The 20,030-nt window shown below is 38.2% G+C and overlaps 2 protein-coding genes and 1 pseudogene across 2 annotated transcripts in view; all 3 read right to left on the reverse strand.

The window, feature by feature from the left end:
* Positions 1 to 20,030, reverse strand: part of LOC149380116 (uncharacterized) — a 44,979-nt gene that overhangs the window by 9,597 nt on the left and 15,352 nt on the right. The gene's annotated exons all lie outside the window — the stretch shown is intronic.
* LOC149380117 (receptor-like protein EIX2) lies at positions 1,840 to 7,392 on the reverse strand. The gene is made up of 2 exons (XM_089603433.1): positions 7,218 to 7,392; positions 1,840 to 4,695 (listed from the first exon to the last, which is right to left on the reverse strand). Exons 1-2 carry the CDS (start codon positions 7,385 to 7,387, stop codon positions 1,854 to 1,856), a joined length of 3,012 nt encoding a protein of 1,003 aa, XP_089459559.1. The 5' UTR covers positions 7,388 to 7,392; the 3' UTR covers positions 1,840 to 1,853.
* LOC149380118 (uncharacterized) lies at positions 15,228 to 19,988 on the reverse strand (annotated as a pseudogene).

Below are 20,030 nucleotides of genomic sequence, written 5' to 3' on the forward strand. Positions count from 1 at the left end.
CATGTTCATCTTCTCTATCACTTGATTTAATTCCGTACTTAATGCTTTTGTGAGATTCGCGACCTTATACATGTTTTCTAGGATTTTTTAGTTGCCCGAGAGAGAATAAATAATGGTGCATAAGAACTATTTCACCGTAATACATTCCTAAGATTAGAGATAGTTAAGCTGCTACGGAGTCGTGTGCAGGCTCCTAATTGTAATGTTTGTCGTATTTTTAGGATTTGAGATCGAGAGATAAAAACCCGATATTGACATAGGTTGTTAGATGCTCGAGAGAGATTTAACGATAATATTACGAGAATGTGATTAATGGAGAGACTGAACTGAAATATCGTGCGTAGTTGTAATAATCCCGACCATAAGAGAGTTTTGTGAAGCCGTTGCTCTTGCCTTGTACTCACCCGTTCATCCATATTTATTTATTGTTTTTATTTATTTATGCAATTTGAGTTAATAATTTCCTTTGAAATCTTGAGTTCAATTCGTGGCTAGTTGGTTTAATTATTCGGTTAAAATTAGTTCTCGTTGGATCGACTCGTACTTACGAACTTATTACTTGAGCGACTACGTGCACTTACGTACGAAAATATCTATGTAGCTAAATAGCCAATTTAAAGTTTTGAGTTTGCAAAATAGTCTGGTTTGTCTTAATTTAGTGAAATAGTCAAAATATGCAGTAATCTGATTTAAAATTTTTTTTTACTCCAAGATTAATTTGTTGAAAGTGATAAACTATTTATAATAATCGTAAAAAAATTTAATCTTGGCTGTCAAAAAAAATTTGAAAAACGTAAATTTGGCTACTTTACTTAAAAAATTGAAACTTTGGCTATCTTGCTAATCAATAAGTTTCAAATGTCTATTTTGTACGACTTTTCCCAACATTAATTACTATAATTGTGGAAGGAAGTAATTGGTTTACAAATATTTAGTGATATAAACAACAAAAACATAAACATTTGCATTTTAGCCAACATTTTTTACACATATTTATTAGAAATTTACTCTGCGTAAATAGATTTACGTGGTTATTTATAAAAAATTAACAAAATATTGATTATTTAGAAATGACCACTGGACCCTTGATTTTAGAGTAATGCTATTTGGCACAACTCACGAGTGGGAACGATCCACTCAGAAGTTGACACGTGGCAGTTGGTGGACACGTGTCAACTTCTGAGTGGATCGTTCCCACTCGTGAGTTGTGCCAAAAATCATTTCCCTTGATTTTATGGTGTGGTCGATGGTGACGATGCCTTCGTATCAATGCCTCTACCGTTCCTCTCTCTCTTTTCAATGAAAGTACATTTTTAGACAGAATGCAACATAGAAAAACCACACATACATTATTTCTTCTCTCTATAATATTGTATACAACAAACTCAATAAAGTTCATCAAAGTCTTGAAAAAAATACTTTAGAATAAGTTCTTCAGACTTGGACCGATCCAACCTTCTTTGTCTGACGAGTCGTGCTGACTTGAAGAGAGAGAAAAAAAAAACTTTAGTAACTTAAATTACAGTAATCTGGTATCAGATTCTCAATCAGTCTATAACTCGAACACATTTTTTTGGTAAGCATAATTTTTTTCACATTGAAATTCTATTGAGTGGAAGTCGCAATTAAAATATCAAACCTAAAATTAAACTGAAGCAAAAAATAAAATGTTCAATACTGGAGTCATGTGAAATAATATAATTGAGATACTCAAGAGGGGAAAAAAGAGAACTGATCAGATACTACAGAGGATATTGTTCCACGAATTTTCAAAAACTAGAAAATGGCTCACAGCAGATAATATAACCAGAAAAAAAAATCGATAAACTCAGGAAAGAAGTCTTACTTATTGATCAAGTCCTCTGCATTCTCTGCTTCAGCCTTGCTACTTTGATCGCAATCATCGCAAGCATCCATTCTTTTTTGTCGTCAACGAACCGGAAGTAAGCGATTCTCCAATTCTTCTTGAAAATCAGAGTCCCAATAACTCCCCATAAACCCAACGCATATCCAGTCGTCACAACGAACCAAAACAATATCTTTTCCTTCTTCTTGTCGTCTCTGTGATCTGTCTTTTCATGCCCAGAACTGATTGGAGGTGGGACTGAGTCGCCACATTTCGGCAGTGGATCTCCGCAGAGTTTAGAGTTGCCAGCATATATTGATGGATCAGTGAGAGTTTGAAGCTGATTGCCTTCTGGAATTTTCCCCGACAAGTCGTTGTTTGACAAGTTGAGGTGGCTTATGGAATCCAAAGACGACAAGTTCTGTGGAATCGGACCAAACAATCGGTTGTTCGAAAGGTCTAGAGACTCCAACGACTTCAGGTCTCCGATCTGGTTTGGTATTTTGCTTAGCAATTGATTGTTAGACAAGTTCAGACTGCGTAATCCGAAGAGAGAGCAAAGCTCATCGGGAATAACTCCGGTTAGATTGTTACTCGAAAGATCCATTATGTCAATAAGTTTGAGCTGCAATTTTGTGAACTCACGATCTGATCCTTTTGTGACCACCGGAAGCCTCTCTCTACTCCAGCCTGGATCGTCGTCACGAGTAATAGGTGGCTTTTTCCGTTCATAGGTGTTTATATAAATTGGATCAGGTAGCAGAGCAGTAGTCATTGCAGTGAGATTTCCAAGGCAACGAGGGATTTCACCGATTAGATTATTCTCAGCAAGATCCAAGACCTGTAAGCGATTAAGATTACATATTTGTCGAGGAATTGTTCCATTAAACATATTCTTCCGAAGCCTCAGAATCTGCAGCGAAGTACAGCTTTTTCCAATCCAAGTTGGTATCAGCCCTGAAAAGTTGTTCTCACCAAGATCCATGATTTCCAAGTAGGGGCTATTCATGACGCTTTCCTGAAGCTCCCCTTGGAAGTTGTTTTTGTTGAGATGTAACCTTCTCAGATTCCGGAGTCTTCCAAATGAATTTACAGCATTCCCCGAAAGTTTGTTCGAGGACAGATCGATTACAAGTAAATGTTGCATTAGCCCCGGAAAATGCGGTATTTCACCAGATAACTCATTCTCTGAAAGATCTAGATATTTCAAACTTTGCATGTATAGTAATCTTGGGAGTGAACCACTTATCAAGTTGTTTCTGAGAACGAGCGTACTCATCATTGGAAGGTTCCTGACAATATTTGCTAAGGGATTTCCAGTGATTTGGTTGTCGGACATATCCAAATAGGAAAGACTAAGCGTGAGAGGGGGCCAAGTTGGTAAAGCTCCAGAGATATTAGAATTCGACAAATCAAGAGTTTGGAGTGCTTGTTGTGTCTGAATCCACGGAGGAAACCGAGACCCAACCACACACGATGACATGCTTAAATGTGAAAGACTAAAAGGAGGAATCCAATCAGATTTGAAGTTGCATTTCAGATGGTTTGAGCCAATGTCTATGATTGATAATCTCGAAAGCTTAGCTAGGTGACGCTCCGAGAAAACTCCTTCCAAGGAATTAAAAGAAATATCCAAACTCTGTAGGTTTACAAGCTGCCCTACGCTCTCTGGAACATGTCCACTCAATTGATTATGTGAAAGATCTAGAAACTCTAAGGCACGAAGATTCCCTATTAAATGCGGAATTGAATCACTCAATTGATTATCTGAAAAATATAATTCCCTTAACTTTGATAGTTTACCAAAAGACAATGGAATTGAACCAGACAATGAATTTTCTTCAAGACTAAGATACCTCATATTCGTCAGCTGACCAAACCAATCTGGAATGTTCCCACCAATTTGATTAGATTCTAAAGACAAAAACTCCAAATCGTACCCGTTGGCACATCTCGGTATACTCGTGTTGCTATTCAAGAACTGATTACCACTCAAGTTGTTGAATGAAAAATCCAACGACTTTAAGGAACAAGCAATTGATAGTCCACCTTGAAGCACGTCAAAGTTGTTCCTAGAAATGTCAAGATTCACTAGCGTCTTCAAACTAACCAACGAAAGAGGAACACTAGAATTGAACTCGTTGGATGAGATATCAAGAGATCTAAGGGAGGTCATGTTGTTGAGAGCGAAAGGAATCGGTCCGGAGAGCATATTGGATGAAAGATCTAGGGATTGGATGCTTGAAAGGAATGTGGAATTCATGGAACTAGTACCGAAATGAATGTTTTGAATTTGACAACCTTGTAAGCTCAAGTGCAGAAGAGCTGGAAGGTCACGGAGCACGTGCATCAGATCAAATGCCTCGCCCAAGTTAACATGGCTCATGTCAAAGTATCGCAAAGATGAAAGATTCGAGACCCATCGGAGATTCTTTGCGTGTAAATCATACAAGCCACTAAGATCGAGAACTTGCAAGTTGGTAAGGTTACCTAATTGGTGGGGAATCTTTCCTCCGAACTCTGTATCAGAGAGATTGAGATACTTGAGATTCTTGAAGGAGCCAAAGAAGTCGGGAATACGACTTCGGTTGAAGTCGTTTCCACTCAGGTCCAAGTACTCCAAATGTTTCAACTCCTTTAAACCATAATCAACCTTGGTCGTCAATAATTTCTCCTTGTAAGATGGGGCGCTGAGATCGAGCTTGACGACATGGCCAGTACTGGCATTGCAACTCACGCCTCTCCACTCACAGCAATCTTCTCTGCTCCAATTGGCCAGTCGGTTTGAAGAGCGTTCGAAACTTCTTTTCAGCTTCATCAGAGCTTCTCGCTCTCCTTCGATGCACCTCCTGAAGATGTTAATTTTATTAATAATTAGACAGCTACTATATTACAAATTTTATTTTTGAGGGCATTTACTGCCGCGGGGATTGAACCCTGCCGTGTGGACCAAACTAATTATCACCTATGTTATAATTTTTTGGCTATGTATTACCATTTTACTATATTCTCATTGAAATTTTTAATTTTTAATTTTTTAATTTTATTCTTTTCACTGACTGATTTTGTTGGTTCATTATTTTCTTCACTAACTTATTTTAGTGATATAATTTGTTTTTGTTTGAAACGAAAATGTAATAGAATTTGGTTCCTGTATTTTTCTTTTAATTTATAAATAACTAAGCCACCAAAATTTGGAGATTTGCGAAAAGGAGAGTGAGCATACTAGCCCAATCAACCCACCAATATTAGGAGAATATCCCAAATTTGAATAAATTAAGTGAATAGCCCAATTAATATTTCACTACCTAAATTACCTTCATATATAAGAGCAAAACTCAATTTTCCTAAAACCTAAACCTAAACTCGTTCTCATCTTCGTCCATTTCACGCCACCGATCCACTTCACGCCGCCGCGTCGTCGCCAATCGTCGTCCATCCTCGTTGCTGATCTCTAACGTCGCCGGCGAGATCCGCCATAGACGCTGTCAAGATCCGCCATGGACGGCGTCGATTCCGTCGAGCTCCAGCGGCGGCGATGCTCGGACAATCGACGGTTCAGATTGACTCGAAAATCGGCGGGGGGAGAGGAATCGGCGGCGGAGAGGAAATCGCCGGCGATGGAGGGGATTGAGGAGAGGCACTTTGTAAATTCGCGAATCGGTTAATTTAATTAACCTACTGGAGTGAGTTAGGTTAATTAATTAACTGATTCGTGAAGGATTTGAAATTCACAAAAAATTTACAAAAATCATAACTTAATAGTCAATTGATATTCAAAACATTCAATTAATTAACCTAATTCCGAATTCAATCATTTAGTAAATTAACTTTACTAAAAAAAAATCAGAACTTAAACTAATATTCAATCAATAAGTTAATTAATTAACCTAACTCATTCCAGTAGGTTAATTAAATTAACCTATTCGCGAATTTATCAAGGGTGTTATGGTCTGAGCCGAAATTATGGACTATTTGCTTAATAAAAATGAAACTTTGGCTATTCCCCCAATAAGAATGACAAACTTGACTAGTTACAACAAATTTCACTTTGCGAAATAGTCAATTTTTTTTGCAAAATATTAAGTAAATAGCCATTATGATAATGTGACATCGTTTGAACTTTGAATCATTTTAGCATTTCTACCTTTCATATATATCATTGGAGTGTGTGATATGATTTATTAACGATTATTTACAATTATAAACGTTTTTTAGCTTTATTAATAGAACCTCGTGGTTATTTACTTAAAATTTACCAAAGGTTGATTATAATGTAAAAATTGAATCTTCATATGGCTATATATCTAGAGAGCCCGAGTAAACATAACCAATAATCTTTTTATAATTTTTTTGTTGAATAATATCAGTTTTATAGTTTAAGAATCCTCAAACTTTTTAAGTAATTTAAACAATGAAGAACATGAACTCGAATAAACATGGACTATTAGAATGGAAGAATGGGATCCTCTTATGATTCAATAAAAAAGGGCTCTTTGGGTAATTAAGCTAAATAGCTAACTTAACCTAATGAATTTATGAAATAGTCAAAGTTTGTAAAAAAAAATTAGTGAAATAGCTAAAATGTGCCATAATTAGATTTCAAAACTTTTTTTGACCCTAAGATTAATTTTTTTTAAAAGTGATAAATTTTTTATAAATAATCGTAAAAAATTTTAATCTTGTTGTAAAAAAAAAATTTGACAACGTAATTTTAGCTATTTTGCTAAAAATTTGAAATTTTGAATATTTTGTTAATCATTTAGTTTCAAATGACAATATTGTATAATTTTTCCTCTAAATATATAGTTATATAAAAACTCAATAAATATAATATTACTTATAATGATGTCAAAATTGCTGGAACGATTTTGTAATGATCAAAGGGATCTTCTTTTTAACTTAATAAATGAGATTCATGTCAATACCTATTTTTTTTAACTCCATTTTTACACCCACTTTCCTCAATTTTCACTTACAAAAATCCAAGAATCACATTCAAAATCCATTTTTTGTGCAAAAAACTTGAGACGTTGGAGATCATAAACCTAAGGCATCTACGAAGTTTAAAAACTCTACAATAGCTTAGTACAATTATTTGTTATTGTTTTACATATTATATGCATAATTGCTTAGGCTTATTAAAACGTGTTTGAGAAATGATAATTTTTTTTTAATTTTGCTACACTTGTCTGACGCAACTTTTGTCAATCCAAATTAAGATATAAATGAGCAAAATAATGTTACACTGTCAAGTTTTCATAATTCCCCTACCAGTCTCTTAATAGAACCTCTTTTCTACGGTTGAGATTATTCCAAAGAAACGATAATGTCTTTTTGGTGCTCCTAATTATAAGAGAACGAGACTAACCGGTTTGAAGGATCTTTGAAACTCTGTTTGAGCTTCAGCGGAGTTTGGCTCTGGCCCTCTATAAACCCCAAGGTTGATGAGTTTGTACAAATACATATTTGTATTCCTTTGAAGAACACCACAAAAAACATTAAAATTCTAGGGCTCACAACCTTCTTCATTGTTGCCATAGCTATATTTCTCATGATAATACACGCACACACAATGTGTTTATTTATATTGGAAACTGATATTGAAGATTCCTAGTCAACACAGAGACGGGTTTGTTTTTCCTCCTACTTTGCATCATAAGAGTCTCTTTCCAAGTTCGAATGGTTCCGAGTTGATGAGCCACTTGGTCCAATTTTACTCAAACACGTTACGGTTCAAACTATATATTGCAGAGAATGGAAAAATGGGCTGAGAAAGCAAAGTACTAATTCAATGACAAGACAATGTATTTAGTCTTTGTTGACTGTTCAAAGCGTAGAGCTTGGTTTTTAGCAAGAAAATTCTACGCAGTGAGCTGATGTGTTGTTGGCTCTTGTCAAAGTAAGCTTTGATTTCTATTTAATTTTATTTATGACCGTTTAGGCTGTCTCTTAAAGAAAAGTCTCTTATTGTACTTCTGTTTATGGCAATAACCAAAAGTATATTTCTCATCAGTCTCAGACCATACTAACAATGAAGATTGAGTCTCAAGTTTGAAACCATACCAAAACGGTTACTTTTTCATCAACATTGCCTTGAATGCATTTGCAACACCGAGTCAAGTCAAGTAATATGACACGTTACCGTTGACTTTTACGATGACTTTAGCAATCGTTAATAATGAAATAGGAGGCCTTCTTAATGAAGGTTTCCGTGTTAATTAATTCTGTCGTTTTTATATTTATTAATTCTGAATTTCTCTACCAGTTTTCATAGTCGACCAGGGCCAAAGATTAATAAGTTGACTGTCGATAATTGACCGATATCTATTTTGCAAAATCTCAGCGACCAATGGATGCTTATTCACAGCTACTCACTAAAGAACTGTGAGTGTGACAGGAAAAAAAAATCCCTCATAGAGAAGAACACAATAGAGTACAAGAGACACACTGCAACAGAGAAAAACCACAAACTATATTGAGCACGCATTTGGTATCTCTATATTTTTGTGTGCACAACAAGCTCAAGACTTCGAAAAATGCTTCAACAAACGTTGCTTTTTGCCAACTCCGTGGCATGAACGATGTAGTAACTTGGCAGTTTCTATCTCACTAGACTTGCAATGTAAGAAAAGATTTTCTAACCTATATGAACAAGAAAGAGCAACAATGCACAAGACACACACGTTTTACCCTGGTTCGATCATAAAGACACCCAGCACTTCTGATTCTTTCTCTTATTCAAGATACAACAGATGAACAAGGTTTCTCTCTGTCTTTTTCTCAAACACCTCACAAACACTCACCAAGAATATTTCCCTTGCAATGATTCTTCTCTCAAGCGTTTCCCAAATGTTTTCAGACTAACTCACTCTGCAAAACCTTATCTAATGCCTTTATATTACAAACCAACCTAAAATAACTAAGTTGCAACCGATGACGTGTACAACAAGTTATCTTAGTTCTAGTCATCTAACGGCTATCTGTCAACTGATATTAGATCATTCTTCTACAAACAAAAAAGAACTCCTTTGTCTGTCGTGCTGACTTCAAAGAGACAGAACAAAAAAACTTGTACAAATAAACAGTACACTGATCTAATATGAGAGTATCAGTAATTCCTATTTTTTATCCATTGTTTGAATTGAATACAGAACACTAATATGTTTACCACAAGTTACAACATTGGTCTTAGACAAACATGTATTAAGGCTATTAAGTGACGTGGATGTTTCCTGCTATCTTACTGGTGTATTTTGGTTTAGTAGTGTGTCCTGCGTGGCACTTTATTTCTACTGTTAAAGGCTCAAGTATATAAGCCTGACTCTCTCTGTATTTTGATTCAATTCAGTTCTTTGAATCCAAACACTTCTTTCGTTCTCTCTCAAACTTCAGTATGGTATCAGAGCCTCAATTCCGGCTTCGGAAGAATTGAAGATCGATCATGGCGACCACATCGACGACTTCAATGGAGGACACAGCTGGATCTACAACAGCAAGAGCGACTCCGATTGTTTTCAACAATTCAATCGGAATGAAGCTTGATCTCAACAACTTTCTGATATGGAGGAAACAGGTTCTCTCTACTGTTAGAGGACACGATTTACAAGATTTTCTCTTAGGCACCGGTGAAATTCCGGCGAAGTTTGCTGAACTTGGAGATGAAGAACTGATGACGATAAATCCGGCGTTTCGTCTATGGGAGAGGCAAGATCAACTGTTGGTCTCGTGGCTCCTCTCTTCCATGACCGAAGCAATTCTATCTCGAATGGTGAGTTGCGACACAGCGGCTCAGATCTGGAAAACTCTGGAGGTGTATTTCGCTCAGCAGATCAGAGCGAAAGTTTCTCAGTTCAAAACTCAGCTGAGGAACACGAAGAAGATTGACATCACAATGAACGATTACCTGTTGAAAATCAGGAATCTCGTAGATCTGCTTCTTCTGGTTGGGGAAACCTTCACGGCGAAAGATCATGTGGAAGCTATCTGTGAAGGATTGCCAGAAGAATACGAAAATCTCATCATCTCCTCACTCACCAGGACTGAAGAGTTCACCGTTGATCAGATCGAAGCGCTTCTCCTCTCTCAAGAAGCTCGAATTGAGAAGAAGAATGCTGACCTAGATCTATCTCACCAAAAGAATTCTTCGTCTCTGTCTGCTCACTACACTGTCATGAACTCCAACAATGAACGACGAGGAGGGAGTTCAGGAAGCTATCACAGTCAGAGACAACACTTCAGTGGCGGCGGAGGTCAGTCCTACAATGGCGGCTATCAAAATTACAATCACAGCAATTTCAGAGGTGCTGGATTCAGTCGTGGCTCGAATCGTGGTCGTGGTCGTGGTTTCACACCGCGTGGTTTTCAATCCAATAGACCTCAGTGCCAAGTGTGTGGAAAGCTAGGTCATCTGGCTCTTGGATGCTTCTACAGATTCGATGAATCGTTCAAAGGTCCAAATCAACTGCAAAATACCGGACGTCAGGGCCAATCGTCTGGTGCTGTTCAAGGAAACGTTGCTCAGACCACTGTCATGCCTCAGGACGTTCAAAGTCAGAGTTGGTACAGTCAAGATCAGTCGTGGTACACTCCGGATTCTGACTGGTATCCAGACTCAGGGGCTACAAATCATGTGACATCGGAGCTGCAGAATTTGGATCTAAAGTCTGAATATCACGGCTCAGAACAGCTCCATGTTGGTGATGGTAAGGGATTACTGATTAAACATATTGGTCAATCATCTTTTCAGTCTCCTTTTTCCAGTCATAAGTTAAACCTTAAATCCTTACTTCATGTCCCTAAAATTACAAAAAATCTCATGAGTGTCTCCAAATTCTGCCTGGATAATAATGTGTTTTTTGAATTCCATTCCTCTCGTTGTTGTGTCAAGGATCAGATTTCCAGGACTACTCTTTTGGAGGGAGTGCTTAGGGATGGCTTGTACGTGTTTGACAAGGATCAAGTGTGTCTAGACTCTCAGCCTAAGTCTAGTAATCAGGTCTCAGAGTTGTGTACAAAGTCTCTGTCTAATTGTAGTACTTTTATTTCTGCGTGTGTTCCAAAATCTGAGATATTCCAACTTTGGCACAATAGACTTGGACATCCATCCTCTAAGGTTGTTCAAAGTGTTTTATCCCAGTGCAAAATTCCTGTTTCATTGAATAAATCTGAAATGGACACATGTTCTGCTTGTTGCTATGGCAAGATACATAAATTTCCCTTCCCAGCTTCTGAGACTGTGTATACCTCACCCTTTGAGCTTGTAGTCACTGATTTATGGGGACCATCTCCTATTCAATCTCGGAATGGATTCAGATACTACATTACCTTTGTAGATGCTTTCACTAAATACATTTGGATATATATGCTCAAACATAAGTCAGAGGCGTTTTCTGTTCTCAAAAACTTTAAAGCTCATGTTGAACTACAATTTTCTCACAAAATTAAGTGCATTCAGTCTGATTGGGGTGGAGAGTTTAGACCATTTACGAAATTTCTTGAGAGCTTGGGAATAATTCATAGAAAACCATGTCCTCACACTCACCAACAAAATGGTCTTGTAGAGCGTAGGCATAGACAAATTGTAGAGAATGGGCTCACTCTTCTTGCACAAGCAAATTTGCCTTTTAAATATTGGGATGATGCTTTTCAATCTGCTGTGTTTCTCTACAATCGTCTACCGACTCCTACACTAAAAAATTCAACTCCATACTTCATGTTGTTTAATCAGCTACCTCAGTATAATCATCTCCGGGTTTTCGGGTGTGCGTGTTATCCAAATATCAGGCCCTACAACCCTCACAAGTTGAATTTCAGGTCCACTCTGTGTGTTTTTCTTGGCATCAGTCCTAGTCATAAGGGATACAAATGCATAGATGGGACGGGTAGAGTCTATATCTCTCGTGATGTTATTTTTGATGAAAAACTCTTTCCCTATCCCACTCTGTTTCAGCCAAAATCGTCTCCGTGTGTTCCTAGTTCCATTTCAGATTCTCGTCCTTCTCTGGTCATACCCATTGTTTCCTCATCGTCAAATGACCAATGTGTGCAATCAAGTTCCCATTTATTATCATCACCTAACGTGGCAGGTGTGCAGTCAGTGGTGCACCGGGCTGCGCCTCCTGGTGCTGCTCAGTCTGCTCCTCCTCTTGATGTTGTTGTCGGCAATACTCACTCCATGGTCACTCGCGCGAAGAATGGGGTGTTTAAGCCCCGTGTCTATAGTGCCTCCGTGGAACCAACCTCCGTCAGTGAAGCACTGCTGTCTGGGGATTGGAGCGCTGCTATGATGGATGAGTATCTTGCCCTGATGAGGAACGAGACATGGTATTTGACAGATCTACCTCCCAATCGGCAGGCTATTGGGAGTAAGTGGATCTTCAAATTGAAATATAATGCTGATGGGACTCTACACAGGCATAAAGCGAGACTTGTCGCTCAAGGTTATAGTCAAACTGCCGGGTTTGACTATAATGAAACGTTTTCTCCGGTTGCTAAGCCTGTTACCATTAGGATGTTGATCTCCTTGGCCTTGTCGCTTTCCTGGCCGATTCGTCAACTGGATGTGAACAACGCATTCCTAAATGGTGACTTGACCGAAGAAGTATATATGGTGCAGCCAAAGGGATTCACTGATCCAAACTATCCCACTCGTGTGTGTAGATTGAAGAAAGCGCTATATGGTTTAAAGCAAGCACCTCGTGCTTGGTTTGGCAAGCTCACCGAGGCTTTGACTACATTGGGCTTTGTGGCTTCAAAAAATGACACATCCCTGTTTATCAAGTCTTCAGCTACCTCAAAGATGTTCATCCTTGTCTATGTCGATGACATCTTGGTTACGGGTAGTGATGCTGCGGAGGTGGAGGCCATGATTCGTCGTTTTGGTACCATGTTTTCCATGAAAGATCTTGGTCAGTTGGATTTCTTTCTGGGAATTCAGGTGCTCAAAACTGATGATGGCCTTCTTCTGTGCCAATCCAAATACATCAAGGAACTCCTTGGTAAAGCAAAGATGCAGTTTGCCCGCTCCTGCAACACTCCAATGACCAGTGGTCTTCGCCTCATTTCTGATGGAAGTGATGGTGTTGAAGATGCTCAGTTGTATCGCAGCATTGTTGGTGGTCTTCAATACATCACTGTTACTAGGCCCGAGCTGGCATTCTCAGTCAACAAGGTGTGCCAGTTTATGCACAAGCCCTTGCAGTCTCATTGGGTTGCTGTGAAACGTATTCTCCGTTATCTTGCGGGTACGGTGGATCATGGTCTTCATGTCACCAAGTCTCCGACCTTCAATATCACTGCCTTTTGTGATGCTGACTGGGGTGCTGATAGTGAAGATAGGAGATCAACTTCGGGCTATTGTGTGTTTATGGGTGGCAATTTAATTGCTTGGAGCTCCAAGAAACAGCCAACCATCTCCTGTTCCACGGCAGAGGCTGAATTTAGGAGCATTGCCAGAGTTGTTTCAGAGGTGACGTGGATTTGCTCTCTGATGGCTGAGATGAGTATTCCTCAGTCGCGGGTTCCAGATGTCTGGTGTGATAACTTGGGCGCTGTGATGTTGTCTGCCAATCCTGTGCTTCATGCTCGTACCAAACACGTTGAGATGGATCTTTACTTCGTTCGAGAGAAGATGGCTTCCGGTTTAATTCAGGTGAAACATGTTCCTGCGTGTGATCAGATAGCTGACGTCCTCACTAAGGCCATTTCCAGCTCAGTTTTTCCTCGTCTACGGTCCAAACTCAAAGTCGTCTCATTGACCGACTTGAGTTCGAGGGGGGCTATTAAGGCTATTAAGTGACGTGGATGTTTCCTGCTATCTTACTGGTGTATTTTGGTTTAGTAGTGTGTCCTGCGTGGCACTTTATTTCTACTGTTAAAGGCTCAAGTATATAAGCCTGACTCTCTCTGTATTTTGATTCAATTCAGTTCTTTGAATCCAAACACTTCTTTCGTTCTCTCTCAAACTTCAGTAACATGCAATTGAGATATGTTGAACCTGAAATTGGGAAAAATATATGAAAAAAGAAAGAGTTAGAATTAACGTTTTGATGAGAGCTAATGATTTTAATAAAAAAAAAAGAAGCTATATGTTACAAATATTACAACGCTCACAACTTTTTTCGTCATTTTCACAGCTATAGTTCTCATCACAGCTATATGTTTATTATATGTAAATTAGGGATCAATAATGAAGATTTCCAAGTAAACACGCAAGGGGTTTGGTCGTCATCCTACTTTGAACAAGTTACAAATAATTTAAGTTGATCGAGCCTAGAGTAGCACCAGAATAATATTATATGAATTTATATATGAAACTCACTTGAGATGACTCAGCAATGACAAAGAGACCGTTGATAATGAGTTTGGTATGTGTTGATTATGCAAATATCGTAGCCTTCTTATTGTTGTTGACATTGAAAAAGTAAGCATTGACTTTATTAAATTTTTTTTTTTTTTACTGTTTGGCTGTCTCTTGAAGGGAAGTCACGTACTGTAACTCTGTCATATTTATGTGATTACCATTTACCACCCTTCAGTCTATCGAGACAAACCAATGGGAAAGGTGTCAAGCGATTTCATAAGAGAAGAGGCGAAGATAGAGTACGTGTACGACTACATGTTTCATCTGTTGAACGAATACTCGAAGCTCCTGAGATTCAAGTCGACGGTCCCGAGAAGAACCATGGAGTTTTTCTCGGAGTCTATGGCTTGTGGGCCCAAGGAGCGAAGTAGGATTTTATGGTGCGGTCAATGGTGACGAGCACTTCAGAGACAGAGCCGTGTTTGATGTCACCACTGTACGGCCATTCCTCGCTCTTTTCGGAGACAACCGAGAAAGTGGAATTGTGGCAGAACAAGTATTGGGAGAACCAAAACAAGGAATAATGATGTATCCTTTTTAAAATAAAAATGTCACTCATTGAAATAGAAAATTGAAAGAAAAAACAAGGAAATCATCAATGTAATAGCAGAACGATACAATGCAATAGAGTATATTACTAGACAGAATGCAACATAAAAAAGTCACACATTAATTAATTGATATCTCTATTTTATTGTTTACAACAAGCTAAATAAAGTTCCTCAAGACTTGAAAAGCAGCTTCAGTATTAGGTCCTACAACCCAATTCTTTGGCATGAATGATTCAACCTTCTTTGCCTTTCTGCTGACTTGGACATCAAGAAAAAGAAAGAAACATTAGTAATTGAAAACACATAATCTGATATGAGATTATCAGTCAGTTTATGTATACAGATTTTTCTTTTATTAACCATAATCTGATATATATGAGAACAACATACAAAGAAAACACGTATATGTATAAAATTAATAAATAAATTAAGAACTTTCAATCAGCAAGGTAATAAGGCTTACTTATTGATCAAGTCCTCTGCATTCTCTGCTTCAGCCTTGCTAATTTGATTGCAATCATCGCAAGAATCCATTCCTTTTTGTCCTCAGCAAATCGGAAGTAAGCGATTCTCCAGTTCTTCTTGAAAACCAAAGTCCCGATAGCTACCCATAAACCAAACGCATATCCAGTCGTCACAACGAACCAAAACAATATTTTTTCCTTCTTCTTGTCGTCTCTATGATCTGTCTTTTCATGCCCAGAACTGATTGGAGGTTGGACTGAGTCGCCACATTTCTTCGGCAGTGGATCTCCGCAGAGTTTAGAGTTGCCAGCATATATTAATGGATCTGTGAGAGTTTGAAGCTGATTGCCTTGTGGAATCTTCCCTGACAAGTCGTTGTTTGACAAGTTGAGATGACTAATGAACGGTATAGCCGACAAGTTTTGTGGAATCGGACCAAACAATCGGTTGTTTGAAAGGTCAAGAGTATCCAATGACTTCAGGTCTCCGATCTGGTTTGGTATTTTTCCTGACAATTGATTGTTGGACAAATTCAGACCTTGTAAGCCAGAGAGAGAACATAGCTCAGCGGGTATAACTCCGGTTAGCTTGTTATTTGAAAGATCCATGTTGTGTAAAAGTTTGAGCAGCAATTTTGTGTACTCACGAACTGATCCTTTTGTTGCCACTGGAAGCCTCTCTCTACTCCAGTGTGGATCATTGTCGCTAGCAGGTGGTTCGACGATTACGGAACCAAGCGACTCCTTCGATATAATCGGTGCCTTTGCTTCGAAAGAAATCTCTGTACTAGGAAGAGGTCCAATTTTCGGGCATACCGAGATTAAAATTTTTAATACAGAACTAGGATGGTGTGGCAAATCAGTACTCATTCCATGGAGATTGGCGAAGCAACGAGGAATGCCTCCGATTAGATTATTATGTGCGAGATCTAAGAAATGTAAGCGATGAAGATCACATATTTGTCGAGGAATTCTTCCATTCAACATATTCTTCCGAAGGCTAAGAATCCGCAATGATGAAAGGCTATCTCCAATCCATGTTGGTATAGAGCCTGTATAATTATTCTCACCAAGATCTAGGAGTTCCAAGTGGGTGCAGTTTCTCAAGGCTTGTGGAAGCTCTCCTTGGAAGTTATTTTTGTTGACATGAAACCTTTTCAGATTTGAGAGCTGTCCAAATGAGTTTGGAATACTCCCTGAAAGCTTGTTCGATGATAGATTGATAACAACTAAAGATTTCATTTCTTCCCAGCAACGCGGTATTTCACCCGATAACTCATTCTCTGAAAGATCTAAGGTTTCCAAATATCCCAACTTGCACAATGAGTTTGGGATCGAACCACTTATGATGTTGTTTCCAAGGAGGAGTTCGCTTATTCCTGGCATATTATCAGCAATATTAGCTAAAGGATTTCCAATTATTCGGTTGTGGGAGATATCCAAATAAGAGAGAAACATGAGTGATGGCCAGGCTGTTAAATATCCAGAGAGATTAGAGTTTGAAAAATCAAGCCTCGTGATATATTCTTGTTTGTGAATAATCGAAGGAGGAAATCGAGACCCAACCACACAAGATGACATGTTAACAAATCATAGAGAACTGAAAGGAGGAATCCAATCTGATTTGAAGTTGCATGCTAAATGGTTGGAGCCAATAGAGATGCTAGTTAAACTCGAAAGGTTGGCTAAGTGACTTTCCGAGAAAACTCCATCCAAGAAATTAGAAGAAATATCCAAACTCTCAAGGTTTACAAGTTGCCCTATGCTCTCTGGAACATGTCCACTCAACCGATTATTTGAAAGTTTCAGAGACTCCAAGGCTAGCAGACTCGCCAATGAATGCGGGATTGTGTGACTTAGTTGATTATCTGAAAGATCCAAATACTTCAAAGCTACCAGATTCCCCAATGACAGTGGAATTGAACCAGACAATGAATTGTTGTAAAGATAGAGAACCTTTAAATTTGTAAGATGCCCAAACCAATCCGGAATGCTCCCACCAATTTGGTTATCTCCTAAAGACAGCCGCTCTAAATCATAATTGTTGGCGCATCTTGACAAATTCGTGTTGCTATTCAACAACTCATGACCACCCAAGTTGTTGTGCGACAAAGCCAATAACTTTGCAGAACAAACATTGTTTATAAGAGAAAACAATTAATCCACCTTCAACTCTATCGAATTCGTTCCTTGAGAGGTACAACTCTAGAAGTGTCTTAGAACTAACCAAGGAAAGAGGAATAGTAGAATCAAACTTATTATTTGAAAGATCAAGGGATGTAAGGGAAGTCATGTTGTGGAAGGCGTTGGGAATCGGTCCGGCGAACATATTGTAGGAAAGATCTAGGGATTGGATGTTTGAAAGGAATGTGGAGTTCAGAGAAGCAGTATCAAAGTGAGTGTTTCTGATTTCACAACCTCGTAAGGTCAAGTGCAGAAGAGATGGAAGTTCACTGAGAGCGTGCATCAGATCAAATGCCTCGCCCAAGTCAGCACCGCCCATATCAAGGTGTCGCAAAGATGAAAGACTCGAGACCCACCGAATATTCTTTGCATATAATAGCCCACTGGGATAACTATTACCAAGATCAAGAACTTGCAAGCTTGAAAGGTTACCCAACTGAGGAGGAATCCTTCCACTGAACTCTAGAGCCACGTGTCTTCTATCGCAAGAAAAACGTCGGTTACTATAGTACTACAGACTTCGATAGGAAAACCGTTTAGTAATAATAATAAGCAACGCCACAAAAACGTACCTGTCATTTTTGGTATCTTATTAATAGATTATTTTAGTATCAAGATTCAAGAAACCCAACTATCTTTTGTTTTTGTTTTAAATATGTCATGGAAATATGGAGGTTCATGACTTTATAACGTACGGCGAGTTCAATTTAAATATCAAGGAGTTTATTTATAGAAATATTCCTGATATGCCTTTTTCAGCTGGGTTGAGATATTAAGAAGAAGAATTACTTAAGAAATAAAAAGGATATATACCTTTTCTTGACAACAATGACGTGCTAAAATGATAATTTTGGACCTTTTACATGACAAAAATAACGGTTGTGTACAATATATAATAATACTAGGGTTATATAGCTAAATAGCCTCCTAAAAATATACAGTTTTGGATTTAGCCAACGTTTGGTTAATTTTGTGTTAATAGCCAGACGAATTTATTTACGTAGTTAAAAATACCAATATATCCTCGCAATTGTTCCCGCCCGTTCCCCTATCGAAAATAAAATCAATTAAAGCAAATCTTAGGATAATAACTGCCGCGTATCTTCTCTGTAATTAATATCAAATATACACGCAATCTTCTCTCTCATTCAAACACAAATTCAAACACGAAATCCCTAGAATTAGAAACAAAAAAAAAAACGAGAAAGAGAGATCGAGGGAGTGGGCTCAAGGAGAAAGACAACGCCTCCGCTGGAAATCAGCATTCGAATCCTCGCCCTAAGAACCGAAACACCGGCATCGAATGCACCGGAAAACGCCAAACACTTCACCGCTGTCGAACTCATCCACCAATTCATAAGCACCGATCAGAAACGGGAACCCTAAAACATCTGAAACGCCAAACACTTCACCGCTCCGTCTCGCCGCCTCGGCCCGCTCTGCAGGCCCAATACTCGGCCCAATCTCCGCCAACTGCTCCAACAGCAACACCGCGCCTTTTCTCTTCTCGGGATCCTCGCCATACAGATCGCCGATTGCTTCGAGGACCAGCTTCCCGGGATCGCCGGAGTCCCACAGCGCTCGGCGCACGCGCTCACGTAGCGTCTCGTGCTCGCCGACACGCTCAGCACAATCAAAAGCTTTTTCGCGTGTGTAGTTCCCGGACTGGGATCGGGATCCGGATGAGTGTGACCTAATTTCTCTATATTTTGTTTTTCTCGACCTAATTTATGGTTTTTTTTTAAATACAGTATATTCGTGTAAATAGATAGCCTATTTACAGGATGTTCGTGTAAATAGAAATCATATTTACAATATATTCGCGTAAAAACAAAGCTTATTTACAGTATATTCACTGTAAATACAAAGCCTATTTACAATGTATTCGTGTAAATAACTGAAAAATTCTGGAAATATTTTGAGCACGAAAATTATGGAAATTATGAATTATGGAAGACAAAATAATATCAATGAATTAAGAATTAATTCGAAATTAATTACCTAATGAATTGCAACGAAATCCAATATCAAATTTGAAAACTTCCCTATTCGGTTTCAATATTTAATTCGAATTTTTTTTTAAAAAATGCCTAATTAAAATAGCGTAAGGATAAAAAGGTAAAACTAATTCAATTAATAAGCTGCCACGTAAGCAAGATGGTTATTTACGCGAAATTAACGAAAGATTGGCTAAAACCAAATTGCTAGTGTTTTAGATGACTAAACAGCTAATCATTTGATAATACTAATTATATCTTTCTTTTTTTTCTTTTTTTTTGCGCTTATACATGCCTTTTTCTTCACGAGCTACGTATTCATGTCCTTTTATTGAGGTCTTGGAAGGACACTTGTTTTTGAATTTGGACTAAATCATAAAATAACTATTTTACCATAACTCTATTATTTCAGTTACACAACTTCAAAAAATAACTATTTTACCATAACTCTATATTAGGCTATTAGCCTTCAAAAAAAAAAAAAAAAACTACACGATATTAAATATATATATTTAATCGCGTGAAGTTAATCAAGATGCAATGGATTGTGTGGACGATTATTGTGACCGAATTTGTTGACATTGAATTCAATTCCCACACAGGACACAGCTGGATTAACGGTCT

This window comes from Urtica dioica, chromosome 12, assembly GCF_054948205.1.
Source record: "Urtica dioica subsp. dioica isolate 48M chromosome 12, U.dioica_male_clone48M_v1_H2, whole genome shotgun sequence".
In the NCBI taxonomy this organism is placed as follows: domain Eukaryota; kingdom Viridiplantae; phylum Streptophyta; class Magnoliopsida; order Rosales; family Urticaceae; genus Urtica; species Urtica dioica.